General features: G+C 60.3%; 1 protein-coding gene across 17 annotated transcripts in view; it reads right to left on the bottom strand.

Annotated features, from left to right (window-relative positions):
* Window positions 1-21816, bottom strand: part of NRXN2 (neurexin 2) — a 99118-nt gene that overhangs the window by 28154 nt on the left and 49148 nt on the right. For 8 of the 17 annotated variants that reach the window (XM_068977616.1, XM_068977615.1, XM_068977617.1 and 5 more), the window contains exon 1: window positions 7161-7258. In XM_068977616.1, the coding sequence (XP_068833717.1) occupies window positions 7161-7188 (28 nt within the window). In that variant the 5' untranslated portion in view covers window positions 7189-7258. Of the gene's footprint in view, window positions 1-7160; window positions 7417-12596; window positions 12717-13060; window positions 13235-15114; window positions 15306-15936; window positions 16319-16651; window positions 16772-18363; window positions 18391-21816 lie in introns of those variants that run through there. The other 9 variants (XM_068977601.1, XM_068977604.1, XM_068977605.1 and 6 more) reach the window with 3 other exon arrangements.

Here is a 21816-nt window from a genome sequence, read left to right as displayed (position 1 = left end):
AGGGAACAGTTGGCGGGCGGGTGCCCAGCTGGGAGCCTGTGCACGCGCACAGACACATGTAGCTGCCTCATCAAGAATTCCGGTTTTAATTACAGCAAAACAGAGAGGTAATAGAGAGACTGACACAGAGAGAGAGGGCCTGGGGAGATGCTGCGAGGGGACAGAGATGATCACCAGGGGCAGGCAGGACCCAGAGGGCCCCGCTCAACTGCTCCCAGGCCCGGCCCAGGTGACAAGTGTGAGATGTGTGCTTCTGCAGGCTGAGCTGAGCAGCCACCAAGGCAAAGGAGCCCCAGGCGATGGCGGGAGAAGCAGGGGCTGTGTTCAGCTCTGACTCATAGCCTGCAGGCTGGCGCCCCTCCAACACCTGCCCCCCACCCCCTCCCAAGCCCCTGCAAAGCCTGGTCCCAGTGTGCCTGGGCTCCCTGCTTCCACTCCCAACTAGGGGGCTGCCTGGGTGCCAAAACAAGGGGTCCTGGAGCCCTGCCCAGAAAAGAAGAGACAGACAAGGGGGTGGGGGGAGGGAGAGATTGACAGCCAGAGGAGGAAGGAGGCAGAGAGACAGATGGACAGAGAGGGACAGAAAGGGGTGTAGGTGAGAGAAAGCAGGAGGGTGGGAGCCAGAGATGGTGAAGGGAACCCTCTCCCACCCCTCCCCCACCCCACCCTCTCTCCCCCTCTGTCTCCTCTTTGCCATCCTGCCGGGGGCGGGGTGTGAGGTCCCTAACGATCTCAGCCCCAAAATAAACCCCATTAGTCGGCCCGCTCCCTCTTGCGGCTGCCTGGGCTCCCTGGAGGTGGGGGTGGGGGGGTGGGGGCAGACTGCTGGCCGTGGTGGGGGTGGGGGACCGGTCACCCAGCTGCTGGGAAGGGAGCTCTGTCTGGGAGGCCTAGAGGACTAGTGCTCTGGGGCCTTCAGAGAAGGGAAGACAACAATCTTGCATTCTTTAGAACAGAAATGGAGCAGATGAGATTCATAAAATGCTTAATTAAATAATTAGCCACTAACGACTCCTCTCAAAACACTTCTTGGGGGAGAGGGGTTCAGGGGAGGACTTACCCAGAGAGAAAAGAGAGACAGATGGGCCTGAGGGGAAAAGCCTGGAGTAGACCGGGAGAAAAGTGTGGCTGTGGGGTGGGAGAGCCCTGGATGGGCTAGGAAGTCCCAGGTCAGGGAGGGTCTGGGCTATTTCCGAAGCAAACCTGCTCCGCCAAAATGGCAGCTGAGTGAGTAACACTAAGGCCACCCCTCTCACACACCTTGGGGTCTCTCACCTCAGGGACTAGGAGCCCTGTTTGGGCAATATGGGACCAGGGGTCTCTATCCTAGGAAGCTCCTAGGCCTTCAAAAGGAGAGGGGACCCCTGAGTGCCTTGGAGGGAGGCACCTTCTGCAGGCCCAGGAGAAGCCAAGAAGACAAGGGAAGGCTGTGTGTGGTCTGGGGCCCAGAGAGGCAGTGAGGCCAGCAGGGGGCCAGCGCGGGGGGGGGGGGGGGTGCAGGGCGGCGGGGGTGCAGGAGCTGTCATCCCAGCTCTCCATCTCCCCCAGGCAGGGCCAGAGGGGAAGATGACTCCCAGGGGGCAAGGCCAGGGGAAGGAACCACCAGGGTGTCAGTTAACTGAAGTCTGCCACACCAAAGTTGCGGGAAAGCCCCCCCAGCAAACAGAGGGAGCTGGGCCCTGCCCCTCCCGACTCAGGTATCCTTCCCCTCTGAGGGCCTCCCTGGTGAGATCTGAAATCTCAAGATGGGGCCCCAAGATCAGGGCAGAGAATCCGATCAGGGCATGAGCCACACCCCCGCCTTCTGGCAGTCACTGCCTGGACAAGACAGGGCAGGGCGTGAGGACTAGGAGCAGGGTAGGCCTCAGCCGGCAACCTTCTCTCCACTCCCAACACTGCAGCACTCTGGAAAATCGGCTGTTTCCATGGTAACCGTAATACCGAGGGTCCTCCCTTCCTTCTCTGCTCACTCACAAGCCGCATGTCCAAATTTGGGGGGTGAAGAGGGCCAGGGGAGCTGAGATGCTGAGCCTCCTGCACACACACCACTCCCTGCCTCCTGGCCTAGGGCCTCTTCACCCCTGGTTCCAGAGCCTCCCAGTCAGATGCAGAAGTGGCTTACTGGGTCTCTTGGTCCCTCCACCAACAAAGGAAACTCCATCTACCTGGAGCCTCCCAAACCCCTCAGGTCTCCGGAAAATGAGAGCCTTTCTCCTCACTTTCCCATCCCAGGAACCCAGACAGCACATCACCCTGAGCCCGGAGAGGAGGTGAGAAGCGAGCCGCCCTCCACCTCCATGCCCCATAGAGCAGTGAGGCAGGAGGGATCAGAGGCCGGGCGGGTGCCCGCAGCCCCGGGCCCGGTTGCCGACGCGTCCCCAGTGACGCACCCACAGACCCCACACCCACGCACAGGCCACGCCGCAGCCAGCTGCACACAAAGACCCAGTGTGGAGAGACAGGAGACAGCCGGGAAACATGGCGGAGAGCGCACAAAGACTGGCAGGCGGCGAGGGCAGCGGCTGGCACCGCGCAGGACGGGACGGGCGCACGCCTCCCCAACCCTCGAGGCCGCGGCGCACGGGCCGCCCGCCGTCCCCCGCCAACCCCAGTCCCCAGCCCGCGCCCCCGCTCGGCCGGGCCTCCCCCGGATTCACTACCCCGCGGCTCTCCCACTGCCGCCAGTTTATTATGCGGGGCGGGACTGTAAAAGCCTAAGGGCATTTATTACACGGTGTGGGATCAGATGGAGAGACACTTCTTGGGCCGAAGAGGTGAAGGATGAATGCTTTATTGGGCGGGGACGGCAGTGATTACCCTGGGGAGGCATTTCTCTCCCAGGACCCCTGACTCCCGCCCTCCGGGCAGCGGGCTGGGGTTGGGGCGGACGCGGGCGGGGGGCGGGGCTCCGCCCGGTCCCTCCCCTTCCCTCCCCGCTGCGCTCCGGAGGCGCCTCCCGCCTCTCGCCCCGCCAGCCGTCCTCGGCCCGGCCACCCGACACCCCGGGTCGCGGGGGAAGGCACATTGGAGCCCGGGACACCGAACCACAGCTAGAACCTCTGACGGGTTCCCGAAAGGGCTCCGGAGAAGAAGGGGGCCTAAGCCAAGGCCCATTATGTTGCCCTGAGGTGGTCCAGACCCACTGTTCTTGACCTCCCCAGGAAAATGCTACTGAGCTACACGACAGATAACATTGTGGGTAGATAACATTGTGGGGTGGCAGGGTGGGGAACACCCCTGAAGCCCAAGGCAAGACTGCCTCTGGCCAGACACAAAATGCACAGGCCTAAGTGGCCACCACCCAAAGGCCCAGGCCTAGAACCTTCTGCCCACACCCAACATGGTCCCCTCTGTGCCTCCTGGACCCAGAAATTCACTGGTCCAGTAAAACACTAAATGATCAAGAATCTTCTGTACAATTCCCACACACCTGCATTCTAGAGGGAGAAATAAACAACCAACCATTAATAATGGTTAGCTAACCCAGACCCAAACAAAATAATCATCCCATGTGAGAAGCCACCTATGCAGTGCTGCCCCGCAGGTAAAACCACATGTGCAGACCCTCTGCCGCACGTAGAAGCCATGGCAGAAAGCTTCTGGTAGCTCTACAATCACGAGAGGATAAAACATCCTCCACAATCCAGAAAGGTTGCAGTCCTGCGTGCCCTCAGCCCGCACACACTAGCTCTTTGTAGACAGACCTTCACTACCCCCTAGGCGGGGTACCTCCCCAGATCCAGAGCCCTGGGCTCAGCTCTCTCTAGATCCCAGAACAATATCTCCTCGATTCTTAAGCTCATTCCTTGCCATAAAACATTCAGTGCAATCAGACATCCAAGTGAACACACCCATAACAAGAATCGAAATAAATGCCAGGTCCCTTTATAAGCTAGAGTGATGAATACAGAGCCCCTGGAGGCTCCTGACTCAGAAACGAACTGGGATTGACCCCTCTATCCCTGGCCTCAGAGGGTACAGGAAATGAAGGTCAGGGGTGGCGAGGCTCGTCAAGGGCTCTGAAAGCAGAATCAGGGTCAAGGATCAGAAGTGTCTCCCCTGCCCCGGGCCATTTTTAGGACCCAGGTGTTCTGATCCTCCCAAGCCCAGACCGACAACCAGGTGCAGGTGTGTCTGGCAGGTCGGTAAGGGGTATTATATAACAGGAGGGGTTGGGGGTGGGAAGGGAAAGGGAGGAAAGAGTGAAGGGAAGGAGGGAAGGAAGCAAGGAGAAAGGCAAGAAGAGCCCATGAGAAGGGAAGTGGAGATGCAGGTGCAGAAAGAGCAGCTCCTCACCCTGGGGAAGCCCAGCAAGGAAAGGTGTCCTCTGGCCTGGATGGGTCTCCCAAGCTGGCTCTGCCTCTTGCCAAGCATGGGTTCCAGCAGAAGCCGGCCCCAGGACCTCGCCCAACAGTGGAGGTGTGCAGAGGTGGGGCTCGGCCATGGCCGCTGGCCTCTTCCTCCTCTTCTCTCTGTCCTTGGGCCCTCCTCCTTCCTCTCACTTGCCTGACCCTTCATGGGCTCCTCCACTCAGTCTCCCCATCCCCTCCCCTCACTGCCCTGCAGTGCCCTCCAGCTCCTCTGCTTCCAGGGGGGCCTGGGCAGCCTGTGGCCCTCTTGGGGCTGTTTCTCTCCTCCACACAAGGGGGTGGCTGCCTCTGAGGCATCCCAATGCCAGCATTCCACAGAATCCCACCCCCAACATCCCCCAAGTTCTTTCCTCCATTGTCTCTCCCTTCCCTCCCCAGCTCTTTGCACCCTGACACCAGCTCCTTAACTGAACCTTCTTCTGGCTCTTCAGTTCCAATTCTGCTCAGCTCCCCTGGGCCAGCCCCCCTCCATCCCCTGCCTCTTTGACCTCCTCTCCTCTTCACCCCACAGAGATCTTCCCTGATGGCCTTTCTTCTCTCACCCTTTTCTGCCTCTCCTCATTGCTCAGAAAGACCATGTCCTATCTGGGTCTCTCTGGGGACTGAGCCTCAGTGGACCTGGAGGGGACAATAAAGAGGATGGAGAAAGGAAAGAAGGGCCAGATTGCTCACGGTGAGAACAGGGGAGTTAAAATCAGGAGCAGGGGTGTGGGGGGGCAGTGAGTGCAGAAGGCGAAGAGCCTGGAGAGCATGGCGTGGAGATGACCCCAGCTGGGACAGAGGTTAGCCAGGAACACTCTGCTGGGCAAGAAGAAGAAAGGAATGAGAAAGGATGTTGGATGAGGCTGCTCCTGGGAACTGGATGAAGAGAAAGCAGAGGCGTGAAAAAGATAAAGATAACCTAAGAAAAAAAGAGGAAGGGGGAGAGAAAAGAGGTGGAAAGCTTGAAAGTGGTATGGGGGAACAAAGATTGGGAAGCAAGAAAGGACAGGTGAAGAACAGTGATGAGGAGGCAGCGATGCGTGCAGAAATGGGGACCATGAGGGCACAGACGGGAAGTGAAGATACGGGCATGAAAGATGAGGAAGGGACAGAAAGGGAGTCAAAAAAATGAGAGGGGATGGATGGGCAGAAATGGAAGTGATGGACATACAGAAATTAGAGACAACAAGGTACAGAGTGGGAACTGGCGAAGGCACAGGGACGGAAGCATGGAGCTGTCAGAGTGCCAGGACGGAAGGCAACAGAGGCAGAGAGGGGAAGCGACGGGAAGACAGAGGAGGTGATGAGAGCATAGGATGAGGAGCACAGAACGGCAGTGTTGGAGGGCTGAGATGGGGACCAAAGCGGGGAGGTGATGAAGTATATGGATGGGAAGCAATGGAGGTACGGAGGTGGGAGGTGGGAGCTGTACCATATGGGAGGTGAGAGAGGTATAGAAATGGAGGTGATGGTGGTACCCTGTGGGAACTGATGGCAAGGCACAGAGATGGGAGGTAATGTGGAGAACAGAGAAGGAATGGACTAAAATGGGAAGTGATGGGATCTCTGGGACAGCAGGTAACAGGAGCTTTGAGATGAAATGTGAAGGAGAGACTGAGATGGGAAATGATGGGACCTGACATGGGGATGAAATCAAATGTGAAGAGGGAGACACCCAGGAGGCCTGGGATTGGAAGTCATGGGGACGCAGTAATGGGAAGTGAGGGGGGCACAGAGAATACGGAAGAGATAGAAGGCAGCAGGTGCAGAGATGGGAAGAGGGGCTTGCGGTGAATCTTAGGGGTCTAAGGCAAGCAGTGATGAAGGGACTGGGCTGGGAGGTTAAAAAAAAAAGGCAGAAACTAGAAGTGCTAGAGGTCAGAAACGAAAGGTGATGGGGTCTGAGAGGGAAGGAGAAGTCAGTGCTGACACAGAAGGTTATGGCAGGGGGAAGGCACTGAGCTAAGAGGTGACAGTGTCAAGCGGGAGAGGACTGACTGGAGAGGCGAGGGGAAGACGGGTGGGGGCAGAAACTCAAACAGTGGGGCTGGGAGATGCTGAGGGTCAGAGGTGGAGCTACGGCAGAGATGAAGAGATGTGGAGAGGAAAAGCCAGAGATGAAGGGATGAGGCTGGGAAAGGAGGGGACAGCGGAGCAAGCTGACTGCTTGGGAGGCAGTGGAAGCACAGGAATGGGGGAAAGACAGGACGGGGGCTGCAGGCGCAGGGGTGAAATCGCCAGGTGCAAGGGGGCGAAAGAGGCAGTGATGGGACACTTCTGAGGAGAGGTGGTGGATGGGACAGAGGCGGGAGGTTGGTGGGGGACCGATAAGGAGATAATGGGCACGGAGACGCTGGGCCAGGAAGGTGACAGTGGCCGAGGAGGAGGGAAGCCAGATGGAGGAATGATAAGGGGCAGGGATGGAGGAGGTGAAGAGGAAGAGAAACGGGGAAGGGAGAGCAGGGCAGAGCGGATGAACGGCCAGATAGAGAGGGGGTGAGGGGTCTACACAGAAGGGTGATCACGCCCCGGAGACAGGGATTCCGAGGTGAAGGTGAGGCAAGCAATGAAAGTGAAGAGAGATGAGGGTGATAAACGGACGGGGTGAGGGGATGCTGCTGGAGAGGGGAGGGTGGGGCTGAGGTGCTGGTGGAGCCCAAGATGGGAGGTGAGGGGGCGCGGGCCCGCAGAGCGGAGGGGCCGGGCCTCGGCGCGCACGGGCTGGGGTGCGGCCCGCGGGGGCCAGGGCCGCGCGCAAGGGAGGCCCCGGGGGCCGGCCGGCCGGCTGGTATCGGCAGCGCCACTTACCGTGCCCGCCGCGCGTGAGGAAGGGCATGCGGTTGATGGCGATGGGCACGGTGCCGTGCTTGCTGTGGAAGTGGTGGACGTGGTGGGTGGTGCTGAGGCTGGAGGAGACCCGGGCCCCCTCGGCCGCCCCCAACAGCAGCAGCAGCAGCAGCAGCAGTAGCGGCAGCAGAGGTGGCGGCGGCGGCAGCGGCAGGGGCCCGGCCAGGGAGGGGGGGCGGCGCGGGCACCCCCCCAGCCCGCTCCCCCCGGGGGGCATTTCGGCCCGGGGGCGGGCCCCTCACAGCCCCATGGCCGGGGGCGGGGACGCGGGACCGAGTAGCCCCGCGAAGCCCCCCTCCGGCTCCGAGCCCCGGGAGGGGGGTAGGGGGGTGAAGAGAAGGAAAATCAGAGCCCAAGCCTCGGTCCGGAGCCAATGAAATCAAGTGGATCCCGCCGGGGAATCCGGGGTCCGCGGAGCGGCAACGCCAAGGTCCAGGACGCCTGGGTCCATCGCGAGGAGCTAAGGGTCCCCCCGCATCCCGGCGGGGTCGGAGCGGCGCAGAGGGCCGTCAGAAACCCGGGGGAGCGCCCGGGGGAGGGGGCATGGTGCCGGGTGGAGAGATAGGGGAGGCGCGGGGGCCAAGCAGGGAGGGGAGAGCGGGGAAATCCTGCGGAAAAACCGAGCCGGGGAGGGGGGACTGGAGGAGAGAAGCAGGAGACCGATGGAGACTAGGGCCCGCCGCGCCGCGGCTGCCGCTGCCGCCCGACAGAGGCCGGGGGGAAAGGAGGGAGCGGCCGGGGTGGCGGGGCGGGAGAAGGGGGAAGGAAAGCAAATCCGGGTGAGGGGGAATGAGGGGAGAGGAGAGGAGAGGAGGGGAGAGGAGGGGAGCGGGGCTGAGCGGAGGGAAGGCGCGAGCCTGCGAGATTCCGGCGGAGAGATGGAGGCAGCGGAGTGTTGCTGCAGAGGCTGAGAGGGCTGGAAGCGAGAGGGAGGGAGAGAGGAGGGGTGGAGAGGGGACGGGAGGGGGAGCGCGGGCGGAGGAGGGGGCAGGGCGGAGGGACCCGAGCGGCTCCCGATCTGCGGGCGGCGCTGGGCAGCTCCGCCGCGCGGCACCTGGCTAGCCGGCTCGGCGCTCGCCTCTCCTCTGCGCGCGCCCCACCCCTCCCCCACGCCCGGGTGCGCGCACCCCTCCCGCGCCCTCCGGAGAAGGGGCCCTGCTGAATAATTGAACAGAACTGAGGCTAGCCGGAGAGGCCGCTCTCTTCCACCTCCTCCCCCCACCCCCACCCCCAGCCCGGACGAACCCCAATAGTGCTCGCTGGCCCAGTGCGCGGAGATGTGGCTACCACCACCTCCTGCATGCACCCCTCGGAACACACGTGCACGCCAGGATGTGGACGGGCTCGGGTATGGAGACACCCACGTGCCCATACAGGCACCAGTGCGCGCGCACGCACACAGGCTCAGACACAGACATTGCATACATGTGCTCACAGACACCCGACACACGAACTCACACTCAACCGAGTGTGTACACATGCTCACACACACGTGTTTGGTCACAGGCAATGAACGAACAGCCAGCGTACACACGGACACCCCCCTCCAGGTCACCCTCCAAGAACAGGGTCACCCATATGCAAACAAACAATGTACCCAGACCCTCAAAGGTGCTCAAGAGTTAAGACACCACACACACAGTCCCCCCACCTCCTCGGAAGGGTGCTTCCCTCCCCGCGGCAACCCTCCTGGACACCTCCTATCCTTCCAGTCCACTTCCTCTGCCCCTCCCCCCATATGCCAACCTCCCCTTCTTGGGTGGGGAGGGGGCGGTTCCGGGATACCTATCCACCGAGTGTTCCACTTGGGACAAAACCCTTTCTGAGCCACTTATGTCCTGCTGAGGAAGCCATTTCTCCTTCTAGGGGGCCCCTCCACTGAGACCTGCCCCTCAGACTTTGGGGCACTTCTGGGAAGTAAGAGCAAAGAGGCGTTCATCCCTTCATCTGGATGCCACCTCTGCACTGACATCAACCTGAGTTCTGCTTGGACAAGGTCTTGCTGGGGGCGGCGGTGGGGGCGTGGGGAGGCAGAGCATAGGTAAGGAGGAACAGAGGGAGGGAGGGAGGGATGGACCTGGAAGGAGGTAGACAAGGAGAGGTGGCGAAGAAAGGGCAAAAGGAAGGGGCTGCGAAAGGGGAGGAGGGGCAGGGCAGGGGTGGCTCCTGCTTATTATCCAGCATTCCATTTTGGAGCAAAACCTGTCACCAGGAGCCCCAAAAGAGCTGCGCCCAGCTCCTGGATGCAGTCAGGACCCGAGACAGCTCCTCTGCCCCAGCTGCCACCTTCCCCAACGTATTAGATGCCAATGCCCCATTTGGTCCCCAGCCTTTCAGAGAGAAGAAAAGGGTCCTTAGAGGCACCCAGAAAGAAGTGTCCAGGTGGTGTGTGGCCCCATGAGGGAGGAGAGTTTGCAAGCTGGGGAGCACGGCTTCCTGTCCTCTCTTCCTGTGCCCGCTCTTGGCCCTGGCTCTGGGATAGAGACCGACAGAGCTCTGAGCAGGCAGAAAATGTATGGTCCCGGAGGGAGGGAGGGAGGAGCCGGCGGCGAGAGGAGAGGAAGGGAAACCGCCTAGAGGCCAATCAATACTAGTGAGTGGGAAGTGGAGAGAGCCGGAGGGGGTGACACTGGTGAGCAAGGTGGGGAGAGGGTAAAAAAGAAGGGAGAGACAGGTGTGCAGGAGATCAATAGAGGCTGCGGAGACCAGCAGAGCAGCTAGGGAGATGAGAAACAGACAGGGGCAGAGATGGGGAAGAGCCCACTGCCTGGGAGAGCCCGGGGACAGGCTCCGGGAGGTGGAGCTGGAGCTGCCCAGGGAAGCGCTGTCCAGACCTCAGCCCTGGGGCTTCAGGCCCTGCCAGGAAGCAGGCCTCCGTCCAGCTTCCTTCCTCTCTCATTTCATATTCTCTTTTTTATTTTCTCTCTGCTTTCCTCTCTCTCACCCTGACAATGACTTCTCTCCCTCTGATCTCCTGCCTTCCCAGGGCAGACTCCTGAGCCTCACAATGGTGCCTTCACCCCCAGGGGGAATCCCCATGTCCCAAACGGAGAAACTGAGGCCACACATAGGGAAAGGCTGTCCTGAAGGTCGGACTCCTCCTCATCCCAGTCTCTTCATCACCAGACAGCTCCACACCCCAGGCTCAACCCTCTGAGGATGCCTGGGCCATCCCCGTCCCCTCCATCTCCTCAGGCACAAGGGCCCTTGATGCCCAGGGCGCCTCCAGGGCCATCACACTTGGGGTGAAGCAGACGTGCATCTGGGCCAGGTTCCTACTTGACCTTGTGTATCAGTGGAGCCCCAAGAAGACCCGTCATAGAGACAGCACGAGCATCAAACAGCCACGCCTGGAGAATCAGGAGGCACACCTTCAAGAGAAAGGGGGCTGAGATCTCAAAGGCACCCCCAGGGCCAGTGTCCAGAGGCTCCCAGATGGCACCCACCTTGTCTTTACCTCCAAGGCTCTGCTCGGGCTCTGTCACCAGACACACAGACCAGTCTTGGGGACAGTCACACTTCCCAAGAGGCCCCTGTTCCCCAGCCCCAATTCTCCCTGCATCCCACCTGCCTGGAACCCAGGGAAGTTGTTCCAATCTCTCTTCCCACCCCTGCTGAAAGATGGCTTGACTCCCTAAACCCACATCCATCTCTCCGCTCCCTCCCAAAAGGCTCCATCATGTGGGAGTCCAGTAGTGAAGATGGGCAGCGCTCTTCTCCATCCTGACCCCCTGCGGCCATGGCAAGAAATGCCCACCATCCGTGGGCCCCACATCCACCTCCACCACCACCACCACCCCGGGACTAAACCTTAAGAACTCCTAGGTTCCAGCCGCACCCTGCCCCCAGCGCCCTGTGATTAAGGACAAGGATGTTCCTGTTACTGGGGCCTCAGTGTCCTCAGCAACTAAATCAGACGGCTGGTCTCCATCCTACTGTCTTCTCTGAGGACAAATTAAAAGGACTTTGTAAGCCGTGAAACACGAAACAGTCAGTAGGGATAGTTACTATTAAACAGCAAAGTTACCACCATCCCCAGATCGCCTGCGCAAAGCAGGAATGAGCTGGAAAGGAAGAGACCCACCCCCAGCCCCGTCCTTATTCCCCGATAGCCAGGACTGGAGCGGCCCTGAGCTGGCCGGCGTCTGTGGGCTTTGGCAGGTACAGCGAGTGGCAGGCTGGACAGGAAGAATCGTGTAGGATCAGACAGGATGTGGAGGTACCCAGGGATGGGCCCGCCTCAGAACACCAGGAAAGCACTCATGGAGATGGAGAGGGCATTCTTACAAAGAAGGAAAAATCAAGAGTGCAATCCCAGAAACCAGTTGGTTATGCACCCCTTAAGAAACTCAGGACTCTGCCCGATGACTAAGGCTCCACAGTGTGGCATGGAGGCAAAGGCACTGACCCCTGTTCTCAGCCCAGATCTGCTATTCACTCTGGAAATCCACCGACTCCTCCAGGCCTCAGTGTCCATGTTTGCAAAGTGAAGAAGCCATATATAGTGTGTGTGCGTGTGTGTCTTTTTTCAGGCAGCTGGCGCGTCGTGTCCCTGGTCTTTCAGCCCAGCTACCCCCAAGGAAGACCATTCAAGTGACACCTAAAGAGGCCACATGCTGCCCAGCCCGCCCCTCAAGCAGGAAGTTGTCTCTCCCTCATGCCTGCCCCACCGCCCTCCCTCATCCAAGTGCTAACCAGCTGCCGGCCACCAACCACGAGGGACTGGAAACCGCTGCTGAAGCCCACCCTCTGGGAAGGGGCCTCAAACACTATGCAAGTTGGCAGCAGATACCCAGCCAGGGAGGAGAAGAACCAGGCGAGGACACGAGGGAGTGTCCTTGTGGGTCCAAGGGACACCCTGCAGCTGGATGGGAAACGTCAGTACACGGTGGCTGGCCTCCAGGGGAGCTAGCTGTCTGGAGGCCTGGCCTCCTGGGAGTCTCCTGAGCCTGTCTCCTGGGGGTGTAGGCCTATTCTGGGCAGGAAGTAATGGGTTTCCACTGCACATTTCAAGGACACCAGGGGCAAGGGGGTACAGGTCAGCAACTGCCCCACCAGCCCTGTGCGACAGAGCTACGACATATGAGACCATGGCCAGCGTCAGGACAGTGACAGAGGCTGACACGTCTTTGGCGAGGGGTGAGGGAAGCAGTGTCCCACCAGCTCAGAAGGAAGAGGAGAGGCTGTCTAGCAACCATCACCCCCGACATGCAGGCGTCAGGAGTCCTGCAAAGGCCCGAGAGGGGGTTCCAGGAGGCGACAGCAGCCAGTAGCTCCCCTCCGTCTCACTCATGACAAGAAGGGACGGGAAGGAAGCAAGCAGCATAGCTCTGAGAGACCCTCCCTCCTCCCGGGGCCTCCCCTCAGCACCCTCAGCCCTCCCGGTCCTGCACTCACGGTCATTGCAGATGGGGCCTCCGTAGGAGGTCATGGTGCAGTCGCAGGTGAAACCGTCCCACTGCTGCAAGCAGACGCCCTGGTTGGCACAAGACTCTTCGGTGCAGGTGGTGCTGGGGCCTGGAAGAGGCAGGAAGAGGGAACACCCCCCGCTCAGCCAAGCCCCCTCCCGCCCCAGGAGTTACGGAAGCTTCGGGACCGGGCCAGAAGCCCTCCCTCAGTTCTGCCGGGCAGGTAGGGCCAAGAACTCATGGGGGTGGGAGTAGGGGAGCTCAATGACAGCTGGTCTTGGCCTGGAACTGTGATAAGGGGTCGGGGCGGGAGGCAGCAGGGAGGGCAAGTGACCTCTGACTCTCCCCATACTCTGTCCCAGAGCGGCGGCAGCAGGCTCCATCGAGACCACCCGGCCCCCCAGTCTGCCTGCACCCCGCAGGGTCACACCTAACTCCTGCACCCACACTCACCGTCACAGCCCCTCTCCACCTGCCCGATGCGGTGCAGGGCGTCAGCGATGAGGTCAGGGAGGCGCCCATTGAGGTCCACCGAGGCCAGGCAGCCCTGAAAGCCATCCCGAGAGGCCACTAGCTTGGGCAGGTTGTTGAACATGTTCTTGCTCAGACCGCCAATGTACAGCTCCCCTGTAAAGGGAGTGGGGTCAGAGCTCGGATCCCGGTCCCCAGATAGGTCCCTCCCAGGACATCAGCCTCCAGTGTCGGGTCCCGCAGACCCACACGGTCTCATCCGGACTCCAGCTTCCTCTCTAAGGGGCAGATGCCCACCCCCACCCTTCCTTCTTCCTTCTCCACTTCGCCATCTGTCTGCTCCCCTCCCAGGGACACCCAGATGCCCAGGGAGGGAAGAGGGAAGCAGCTGGAGGAACCTGCTCCATGCTCTCTCCCACACATCTGATGCCAGTTCCGGCCCGTAATCAGGGCCTTTCATAGCTGTGCAGCCCGGTCCCTTCCACCCTCGCTCCCTCCCTTCTGAAGTCTCCCATCCCCAGAACTCCTCCAAGCCTCTGCCAGCCTCTCCCAACTCTGGGTTCTCTGCTGGGGGTTCTAAGCCCGGCACTTTCCAACAGCTAGGGTTTAGACTGGGGATTCTGGGTGACACTGGCAAGAAGTCCTCCTCAGGGACACTGGTCCTCCACATCACTGCCTGGCCGAAGGGACCTCAACTCCCTGGAAGTCCTGGCTGGCCCATGGCAGAGCTCTAGCAAGACATGATGGGTCAACCCTGCTGCCCCTGCTGGGAACTCTGTGCAAACCAAGACCAGCCCAGACCACCCCTTGGTTTGCTGCCACTGCGAATTACTTGAGACACATCGCCCCCTTCTGGCAGCATGGAGAACTGGCAGCACTATGCCATCCGTTCTAGGGGCTTCCTCCATGGCTCAGAGGTAAAGAATCTGCCTGCCACACAGGAGACCCACAAGATGCAGGTTTCGATCCCTGGATGGGGAAGATCCCCTGGAGGAGGAAATGGCAACCCACTCAAGTATTCTTGTCTGGAAAACCCCATAGACAGAGGAGCCTGGAGGGCTACAGTCCAAAGGGTCGCCAAGAGTTGTACCCAACTGAATGTCTGAGCACCGGAGCAGGATCTGACCAAGCTTCTGGTCCCAACTCCATGGCCCGCCCACTCTGTGACCTCAGGCAATCACATAGCTTCTTGGAGCTTCCATTGCTGCCTCCTCAAGAGGAGGGTGGATTCCAGAGTCTTCAGGAACCCTCCCCACGCTCGGACAGTCTGAGTCACAGTGACACCAGGGATCCCTAAGGGAAACTGGGGGCTGCTCTGGGCATGTGAGGGTGGCTCGCATTACCCCAGTGGGCTCTGGAGAAGCCACAGGCCTCATCCTCATTCCTGTTGTTCCACCTCCCTGGATCTCTAAACTCCTCCTCCTCTTCTCTCCTCTCTGACGCACCACTGTTCTAGGGGTAGGCAGTGATGGCCCCACTAACTACTAAAGAAGCCCTGGGGAATGGAGGGCCCTCGTATGATGCTGAGCCCACCAGGGAGGCCTGGGTCCAAACCAGTGCCCAGACTAGTCCCACCAGTGCCCAAGGAACACAACCAGGGCAGCACGAGGGGACCTGGAGACTGTTCCTCCTTCCTCCCCTCATCACAGCCCCCCTCCCAGCCCAGCAGAGACACTGCTCTCCCTCCGGCCCCCAGCATGGCAGACTTCTCAACCCTGGAGGGCCAAGAGGTCTTCAGAAGGCCCGGCTGCCTTCTCCTAGCTCTAGGGTGAGGCCGCCAAACTCCCCATGAGATACACCCTGCAGGCAGGCTTTCAGTGTTGAGAGGGCAGCCTCGCAGGGGAGCTGAGCAGAAGTTTGACAGGAAGATGTCAGGCTAGACACACTGGAAAATGGGGAAGAGCGAGGGAAACTGTGGGCAGGGCCGGGACAGAGTCACGCAAGGGGAAGAGCATCCCAGGCCGGAGGCGGTCTTGCCGGGGCCAAGGGGGCGTCTGGGCTAGGGCCAGGCCTCCTCCAGAGGCCCCAGGCCCCACCTTTGAGATCGAGGTTTCGGGCGCCATTGGAGTGCTGTGTGACAGTGCGGGAGTCAATCTTGAGCGTGTGCACGTTGCCCGGGTCCCTGGACACCACCACGTTGTGCCACTGGTTGTCATTGACTGGTTTGTCTGAGTTCCCCTTCATCAAGGACGGGCCATTCCCCAGGTCAAACACGTAGTGGATGTACCTGCCCCACAGTAGGGAGGAGACACTGGGTCAAGGTGGGGGCTGGGAAGGCGGGTAAGGAGGAGCTACAGCTGCGGGGTGGGGGTGGGGCTGGAAGCTGCAGGAGGGAGGGGTGGAGAGGGAGACCTCACAGTGGAAGAACCCAAACCAACAACAAGAGGACTCAGGTGTGAGGGCCCATCGTGGGGGATGTGGGGAGAGAGGCTGCTGAGGACCTGGCTCCTGGGACAGGCTCCGAAGAGAAGCTCGTGGAGGGACAGCTTTGTGGGGGCAGTAGGGTCCTCTGAGCAGGGACAGAGCTGCTCTAGGGTGGGGGCCTCTTAGGCCAGAGAGGTCACAGGGACCCCGCCCTGCCTTCTGTCTGTAGTAGGGCCGGATGGCCAGGGCCAGGACAGTGAATGGAGCACAGGTATGACTGAGAAACCCCTGGCAAGGAAGTAACTGGGGGGTGACCAGGGTGGAGGCGAGGGTGCTGCTTCCCCATCTTGGCTGGTGGTGGGGGAACCTGAATCTTGACCTGTGGTCTGTGGGGACTGGACATCTCAGCCAGTGGCTGAGGGAGCTGCCTCTTGGTCATGGCGGGGACAGGGGGGACCACGTCCTTGACAGCGGAGCGGAGCCCAGCACCTCACCCCTTGACCAGCTCGATGACGATGAAGTCATTGCCATTGCCTGAGTTGAACAGGAGGAGCCCGTCGGGGGCTGTGGTCTTAAACTGGAAGAAGAGGTGCATGGAGGCGTAAGCTTGGAGTGTGGCGAGCGCCAGGTAGCTGCTGCGACTCTTGAAGGTGACGGGATCAGCCACAATGGCACGCAGGCCAAAGCGAGCATTGAGCTCACAGTAGGTGATGTCCCCGTCCTTGCACTGGTCCATGTATGGCTGGCCGTTGAACACCAGCCCGCTCAGGTGCCCGATGAAGTTGGAGGGCACCACGGAGATGAAGCGCCGCTCCGTCATGATGCCCGTCTCAATGTTGTGGAACTCCAGCCGCGTGTGGGCCCCTGCCATCTGTCCTGCTCAGCACAGGAGACAGAGATGGGGTCATGGCTTTGGGGCCCAGACTGTAGGATCACTTCTGGGGCTGGGTCTTGGGTCCCCAGAAGCCTCCCCTCCACTCAAGGGCCACATGGGAAGGACATCAGCAAAGCCCCCACAGGTGCTGGCAGCACACCCAGCTCCTGGGTCTGGGGGAGCTGTGGGACTCTGGGCCAATAGCCTGGCAGGGCAATGCTGCCTCTGGGGAGTCGAAATGGCCCCTGGGGTCCAGGAGCCCATGACATGCCACCCCTAAGGGAGAAATGGCACCCAGGCAGGGGTCACCAAGAACAGGGCTGCAGACTACCTACCCTCCACGGTCACGTTGTCCACTGACAGCTGCAGGCTCTTGCCCCGTCGCACCACCCTCACTGTGTGCCACTCATTGTCATTGAGCTTGTGCCCCGCAAAGAGCGTCTCAGGGCCTTTACCTGCGGCACCGAGGGGGGAGTCAGCCTGGCACCTCCTCCTGCCCTCATGTGGCTGCTTCAAGTACCACCCTGGGCACACAGCCTCACCCCTGTACACACCCACGCATGCAGGTACACCACACACACACACACACACACACACAGAGCCTTCGCACACACCCAGTCATAAATACAGACACACTTGGTATCACCACACTTGGTGCAACTTCCCATTGGAAAAGAACACAGAGTGAGTGAATAGTGGGTGCCTTCGGAGTTGTGCCCTAAGGCCCTGCATCTGGAGACTCACACCAACAACCAGCATACTCAGCCCGCCTCGCCTCACGACCTTCCGTGTCAGTGTGTGTAGCCAGCAGCTGAATCCCCAGCCTATAGACATAGGCCTCAAACTTTCACGAGTCTCACCACGCACCCAAATGTGCACGCGCACCCACAGCCTCACTGCTGTCCATGAGCACTTCACACACACACACACACACACACACACACACACCTCCCCCATCTAGAGCAGCAGTCCTCAACATTTGGGCACCAGGGACCAGCTTCGTGGAAGACAATTTCTCCCCGGACCAGGACGGGTGGAGGATGAGTTGGGGATGATTCAAGTGCACTACATTAATTGGGCACTTCATTTCTAATCTAATGCCACCATGGATCTGACAGGAGGCACCGGCCCATGGCAAAGAGGTTGGGGATCCCTGATCTGGAGGGACCCAGTGTGAATTACGGCCATTTATTCAAGACCTGGATGAACCGCTTCCAAGACTAAAAACGTTTAGCTTTAGAACGGTGCTGCAGGCCATTTGCGGCACCCCTCAAGATTCCTCCTGGGCCCCCCACCCCAGTGCTCTCACCAGCGGGGCAGGGCTCACCACGCATGCGCACACCTGTCCAAATACACACAGAGCCGAACTAAGTACATTCTTTCTGCCTGTGGCTGCCGCGTCCCTGGGTTCTCTTACGTGACCTCAGGGCACACCAGGCAGAAACACACTCAGAGATGAGGGTTGAATCCAGGCACACTGGGAGCTCAGAAATGTCCACACCCGCTCTCACCCCTGCTGAGAGCCTCACTGTCACCTCCGAGAGCGCCCCCGTTTGGCAGAATCTCACCCCCGACCCCCGTACCCCAAACAAGGGCTGTGGAGGGCTGAACTTCCGGGCTCACCGCCCACTCACCTCCAGCCCTCGTCTTCTCTCCCGCGTGCCTCGACCTCCCCCTTGTGGCCGCCTCGAGATACAGCGGGATAGCCCAGCCCCTCTTCGGCTCCTTCCTGCCCTCCTGCGGTAAGTGCCATCCCAAGCCTTTCCCCTACCCTCCAGAGCGTTTGAGGAGACGAAGTTTCTGGCCCTTCCTATCCTAGTCTCAGTGAGCATACGGACCCCAGACCTCCACCGACTCCCCCTGCTTCAGCTTCGTTTGGCTCGTTCTGCCCTCCACAAGCACATCCCACACACGCACCCACTGCCCAAGCCGCGCACAAGCAGGCTATGACACCGTCTCCTCGCTTTCCCCTGCACCCCTCCCCAACCCCAATGTCCAGAATCCCAGGCCCCCAGGGGCTCTGCAGAAGAAGAGGGAAGCCACTTACTGGGTGCGCAGCCGACGCGCAGGCAGTCTGGGGGGGCCATGGGGCGGGCAGGGAGGGGAGACAAAAAGGCAGAACAAGTTGTTTTTTTTTTTTTTTTTTACATCCTTCACAGGGACGGGTGTCTGCAGGCAGGGGTTTCCCCCAGGGCCACTTTCCGGGGACCACGCGTGCTCAGGTGCCTTCTCCCCTTCCTCAGTCGGCCCCCTCCCCCTCCTTCCCCAAAATGGGAGGCAGGGCAGCCGGGTGATGGGAAGAAGGCTGACATCTCCCTTCTTGGAGAAGCCCGGGCCTCTCACGTCTGAGGGAGATGGGCACCTTGGGAATCCCAGTCGCACAGGGGATCACTGGGGGGCTGAGGGCTTGACCAACCCCACATCTCCCCATCTCTGAGAGGGAGACAGGCGAGGAGGGCCAGAGCCCCTGCTCCCCTGCTCTGGGACAACTCCCCACTCAGAGCCCAGGCTGTCACACATCATCTCCGTGTCCCCTGGGCTCTGAGCTAAATGGAGGGGTCTGCCCCAGGGCCCCCTTCCCGCAGCCATACACTTCCCAAAGCCCCAGGGGGCTAGCACCACCCCTACAGGAACCTTCTTGCTACCCTTCCTAACCTGGAGGGTACCAGGCTGTCCCTGGGAACCAGGGTGCTCTTCACCCTGAACAGGAACTAGCATTATTCCCTTTTTCTAGGCAAGGGCCAGAGGTTCACACATGAGGACACTGAGGCCCCGTATGACTTCTGAGGTCTTCGGGGACAAGCAGGCACCCTCGGCAAAGCCTCCCGCCCCTCCCCAGCCCCAGCACTGTTGGCCTCCAAGTCCAGCCTGAAGGCTCCGGGTACTCAGAAAGCACACTTGTCTACACTGACCTGCAGCCCGGAGCCCTGGGGCCTCTGGTCATGCCCCTGGTGGGACCATTACCCACAAGACGGGAGTCCACCAGCCTCACAAGGACACAGAGCACTAGAGTCCTGTGACGGGGTCTTTGGACGCCTGTCCTGCTCCATCAGACCCAGACAGTAGAGGGCAGAAGCAGGCAGAAATGCTGCGTCCTATCCCGTCAAGTGACTGTGGGCAATTCTCTTCTCTCCCAGCCCCACCTTCCCTCCCTGTGAGCTGAGGGGCTTGAACAAACCACCCTGACCTAGAAACAAGAACGAAGTGTCCAATGGGCCAGCCCTACCTCTCAGGGAGGGTCACTTTCCAGGCCTCTCTTAGCAGCAGTGTATCCTGCCATCCTCTGTCTCCCCTGGAATAGGCTCTGCCCACAACCCCAAGGCCCAGGAGGCAAAGTGGGGTGGGGTCATCTGGCATCCCCCTAAGCCCCTGAAGGTTCCTGCAGTGGAGGTAGCTTCCCCCGTGGCTCGGGGGCATGGGCTCCGCGGGCAGTACGGCTGAGCCCCACACGCGTCGTCAACCGCAGCAGAAGAGTGGGGGGAGCAGCCGGGACCTGAAGCCACAGCCGGGCACCAAGGGAGGGGCAGAAGGAGGTCAAGGGGCAGATCTGGGGCAAGTCACAGGGAGAGGAAGGAGGTGGAGAGGGTACAGAGAGAAAAGAGGAAGAAAGGGGGAGCTGGACAGAGGGGGGAGGGGAGGATGTCGGGGTGAGGGCAGGGTGCCAGCCCTGGACTCAGGTCACGGGGGCTCTCTCAGGGCCAGCAGAGTCTTCACCAATGAAGGGTCCAAAAAAGAAAAAAGGGAGCTGGAAGGGCAGGCCGATCCCCTTTTGGAGAAAAGGCCTAGAGAGGAGCATAGTTCTGCCCCTCCCAAGCATGGGGGCTCCAGGAAGGAGGTTCCGTCTGTCCAGAGAAGAGGTGTTAGCTCCAGGCCCATCCTTGAAGTGACCCCACCCCCAGGAGCGCCCCTCCAGTGGGATTGGAGGGGAGCAAACTCCCCTTGAAGTTGAGCACCCAGGAGGCAGCCAGCACTGTCCCAGAGGAAAGGCAGCAACTGCGGGTAAGTGGGAGAGACCGCCCTCTGGTGGCCGCACCTCCCAGAGCACGGCTCAGGGAGATTTAACTGCTACCCTGATAACTAGAAACCTGCGCCTCAAGTTCAGCAAACGGACTGAAGTGATTGCTGTGCACAGACCCACCAAGGCCCTGGTTGGGCCTAAAGACCAGGATGATGGTATGAATGTGTGATAAGACAGGTGGGAAAAAGTCATCTGTATGGAAAGGAACTCCGGAAAAGAAGCCAGGCTCCGCTTTCTGCATCTCACCTGCTCCCCCATCCACACCCTGCGAATTGGGGTTGGGGAGAGGGGGCCGGAGCTCCTTGCAAGGAGCCTCAGAAGCCCATTGGCTGGAATCTTGGAGGCGACACTGGAGAGTGGCAGAGTGCACTGGGCACAGCCGTCTGCCCAGCAGCTCAGCCTCAAAAGAGCTCAAGAGCCTCTTAAAAGAGCCCCATGGAAACAAACTACCACCCTGTGGGAACAAGGCACCGCCCCATGGTCTCAGAGATTAAAGGGCTTTGGAGTGTAATGTGCATTAAGCCTGGCTTAAATCACGAGCGACAGCCAGACTTGCTGTGTACAGCTTGAGACAGCAGAACTAAGTTCACAAGTGGGGATTTCAGAAGAGGATATTACTACCAGGGAAGAATGACCCAGTGATGAGAATGGCCATCTCAGAGGTGGGGTGCTCTTGACACAGAGTCATCTGAACAGAGGTGGAGAGCCTCCCGTTGGCAGGGGGAGGCACGGCGGATGCACACACGGGGGCGGGCTGAAGGAGGTGACTTCTAAGGGCCCCACCAGCTTGGAGATTCTTCAGTTACAATTCACCCTTCGTGTCAGCCTCACTGGCAACTGGGACGGCCGATAGACACATAGTAGAGAAAGGCAACCCCAGGGGGTGACAAGAGGCAGGCCATGCCCCAGGTAGAAGGAACCCAGGAACCCAGATCACACTGGAATGGGTGACGAATCAGGGACTCCGGGAACAGAGACCAACCACTCTGTTCAGGGCCCGTAGACAGCAGAGCTCCAGGAACTGGCTCAGGGTCGGCGGACACGGTGGAGGCCAGGGCAGGAGGCATGATCCGCTCCTGGGGCTCTCTGCCTGGACAGGGGCAGCAGCCCCAGGCCCTCCTGGCCCTCTCCGGCCCAGCAAACACCCAGGCACCTGAGACTGGCTCCAAGCACCTTCTCCCACCACGTGGTCACCAGCTCCACTCTCTTCCGGACCGAGTCTGCGTAAATCCAGTGAGCACCTGACGAGCTGCCTGCGGGAGCCTGGCTTCCCTGCCAATGAGATGAGACTATGCGGCCACAGACCAAGCCTGCCAGGCCCTCAGGGTAGCAAGCAGGCTGGGGATCGGGATGGGGCTCCTGAGGTGGGGTCAGACGGAGGTCAAGGGATGTGGAGGCGAGTCCCAGGCCTTGCTCTAAGCTTTGGTCCCTATCCCAGTATGACTTCCCTTCCCTTGGCTGAGTCAGTCTCTATGTGTGTGC

The sequence above is a fragment of the Capricornis sumatraensis genome, chromosome 8, assembly GCF_032405125.1.
Source record: "Capricornis sumatraensis isolate serow.1 chromosome 8, serow.2, whole genome shotgun sequence".
NCBI lineage: Eukaryota > Metazoa > Chordata > Mammalia > Artiodactyla > Bovidae > Capricornis > Capricornis sumatraensis.
Note: the sequence above shows the minus strand (reverse complement) of the source record. Positions and strands in the feature narration are given on the sequence as shown.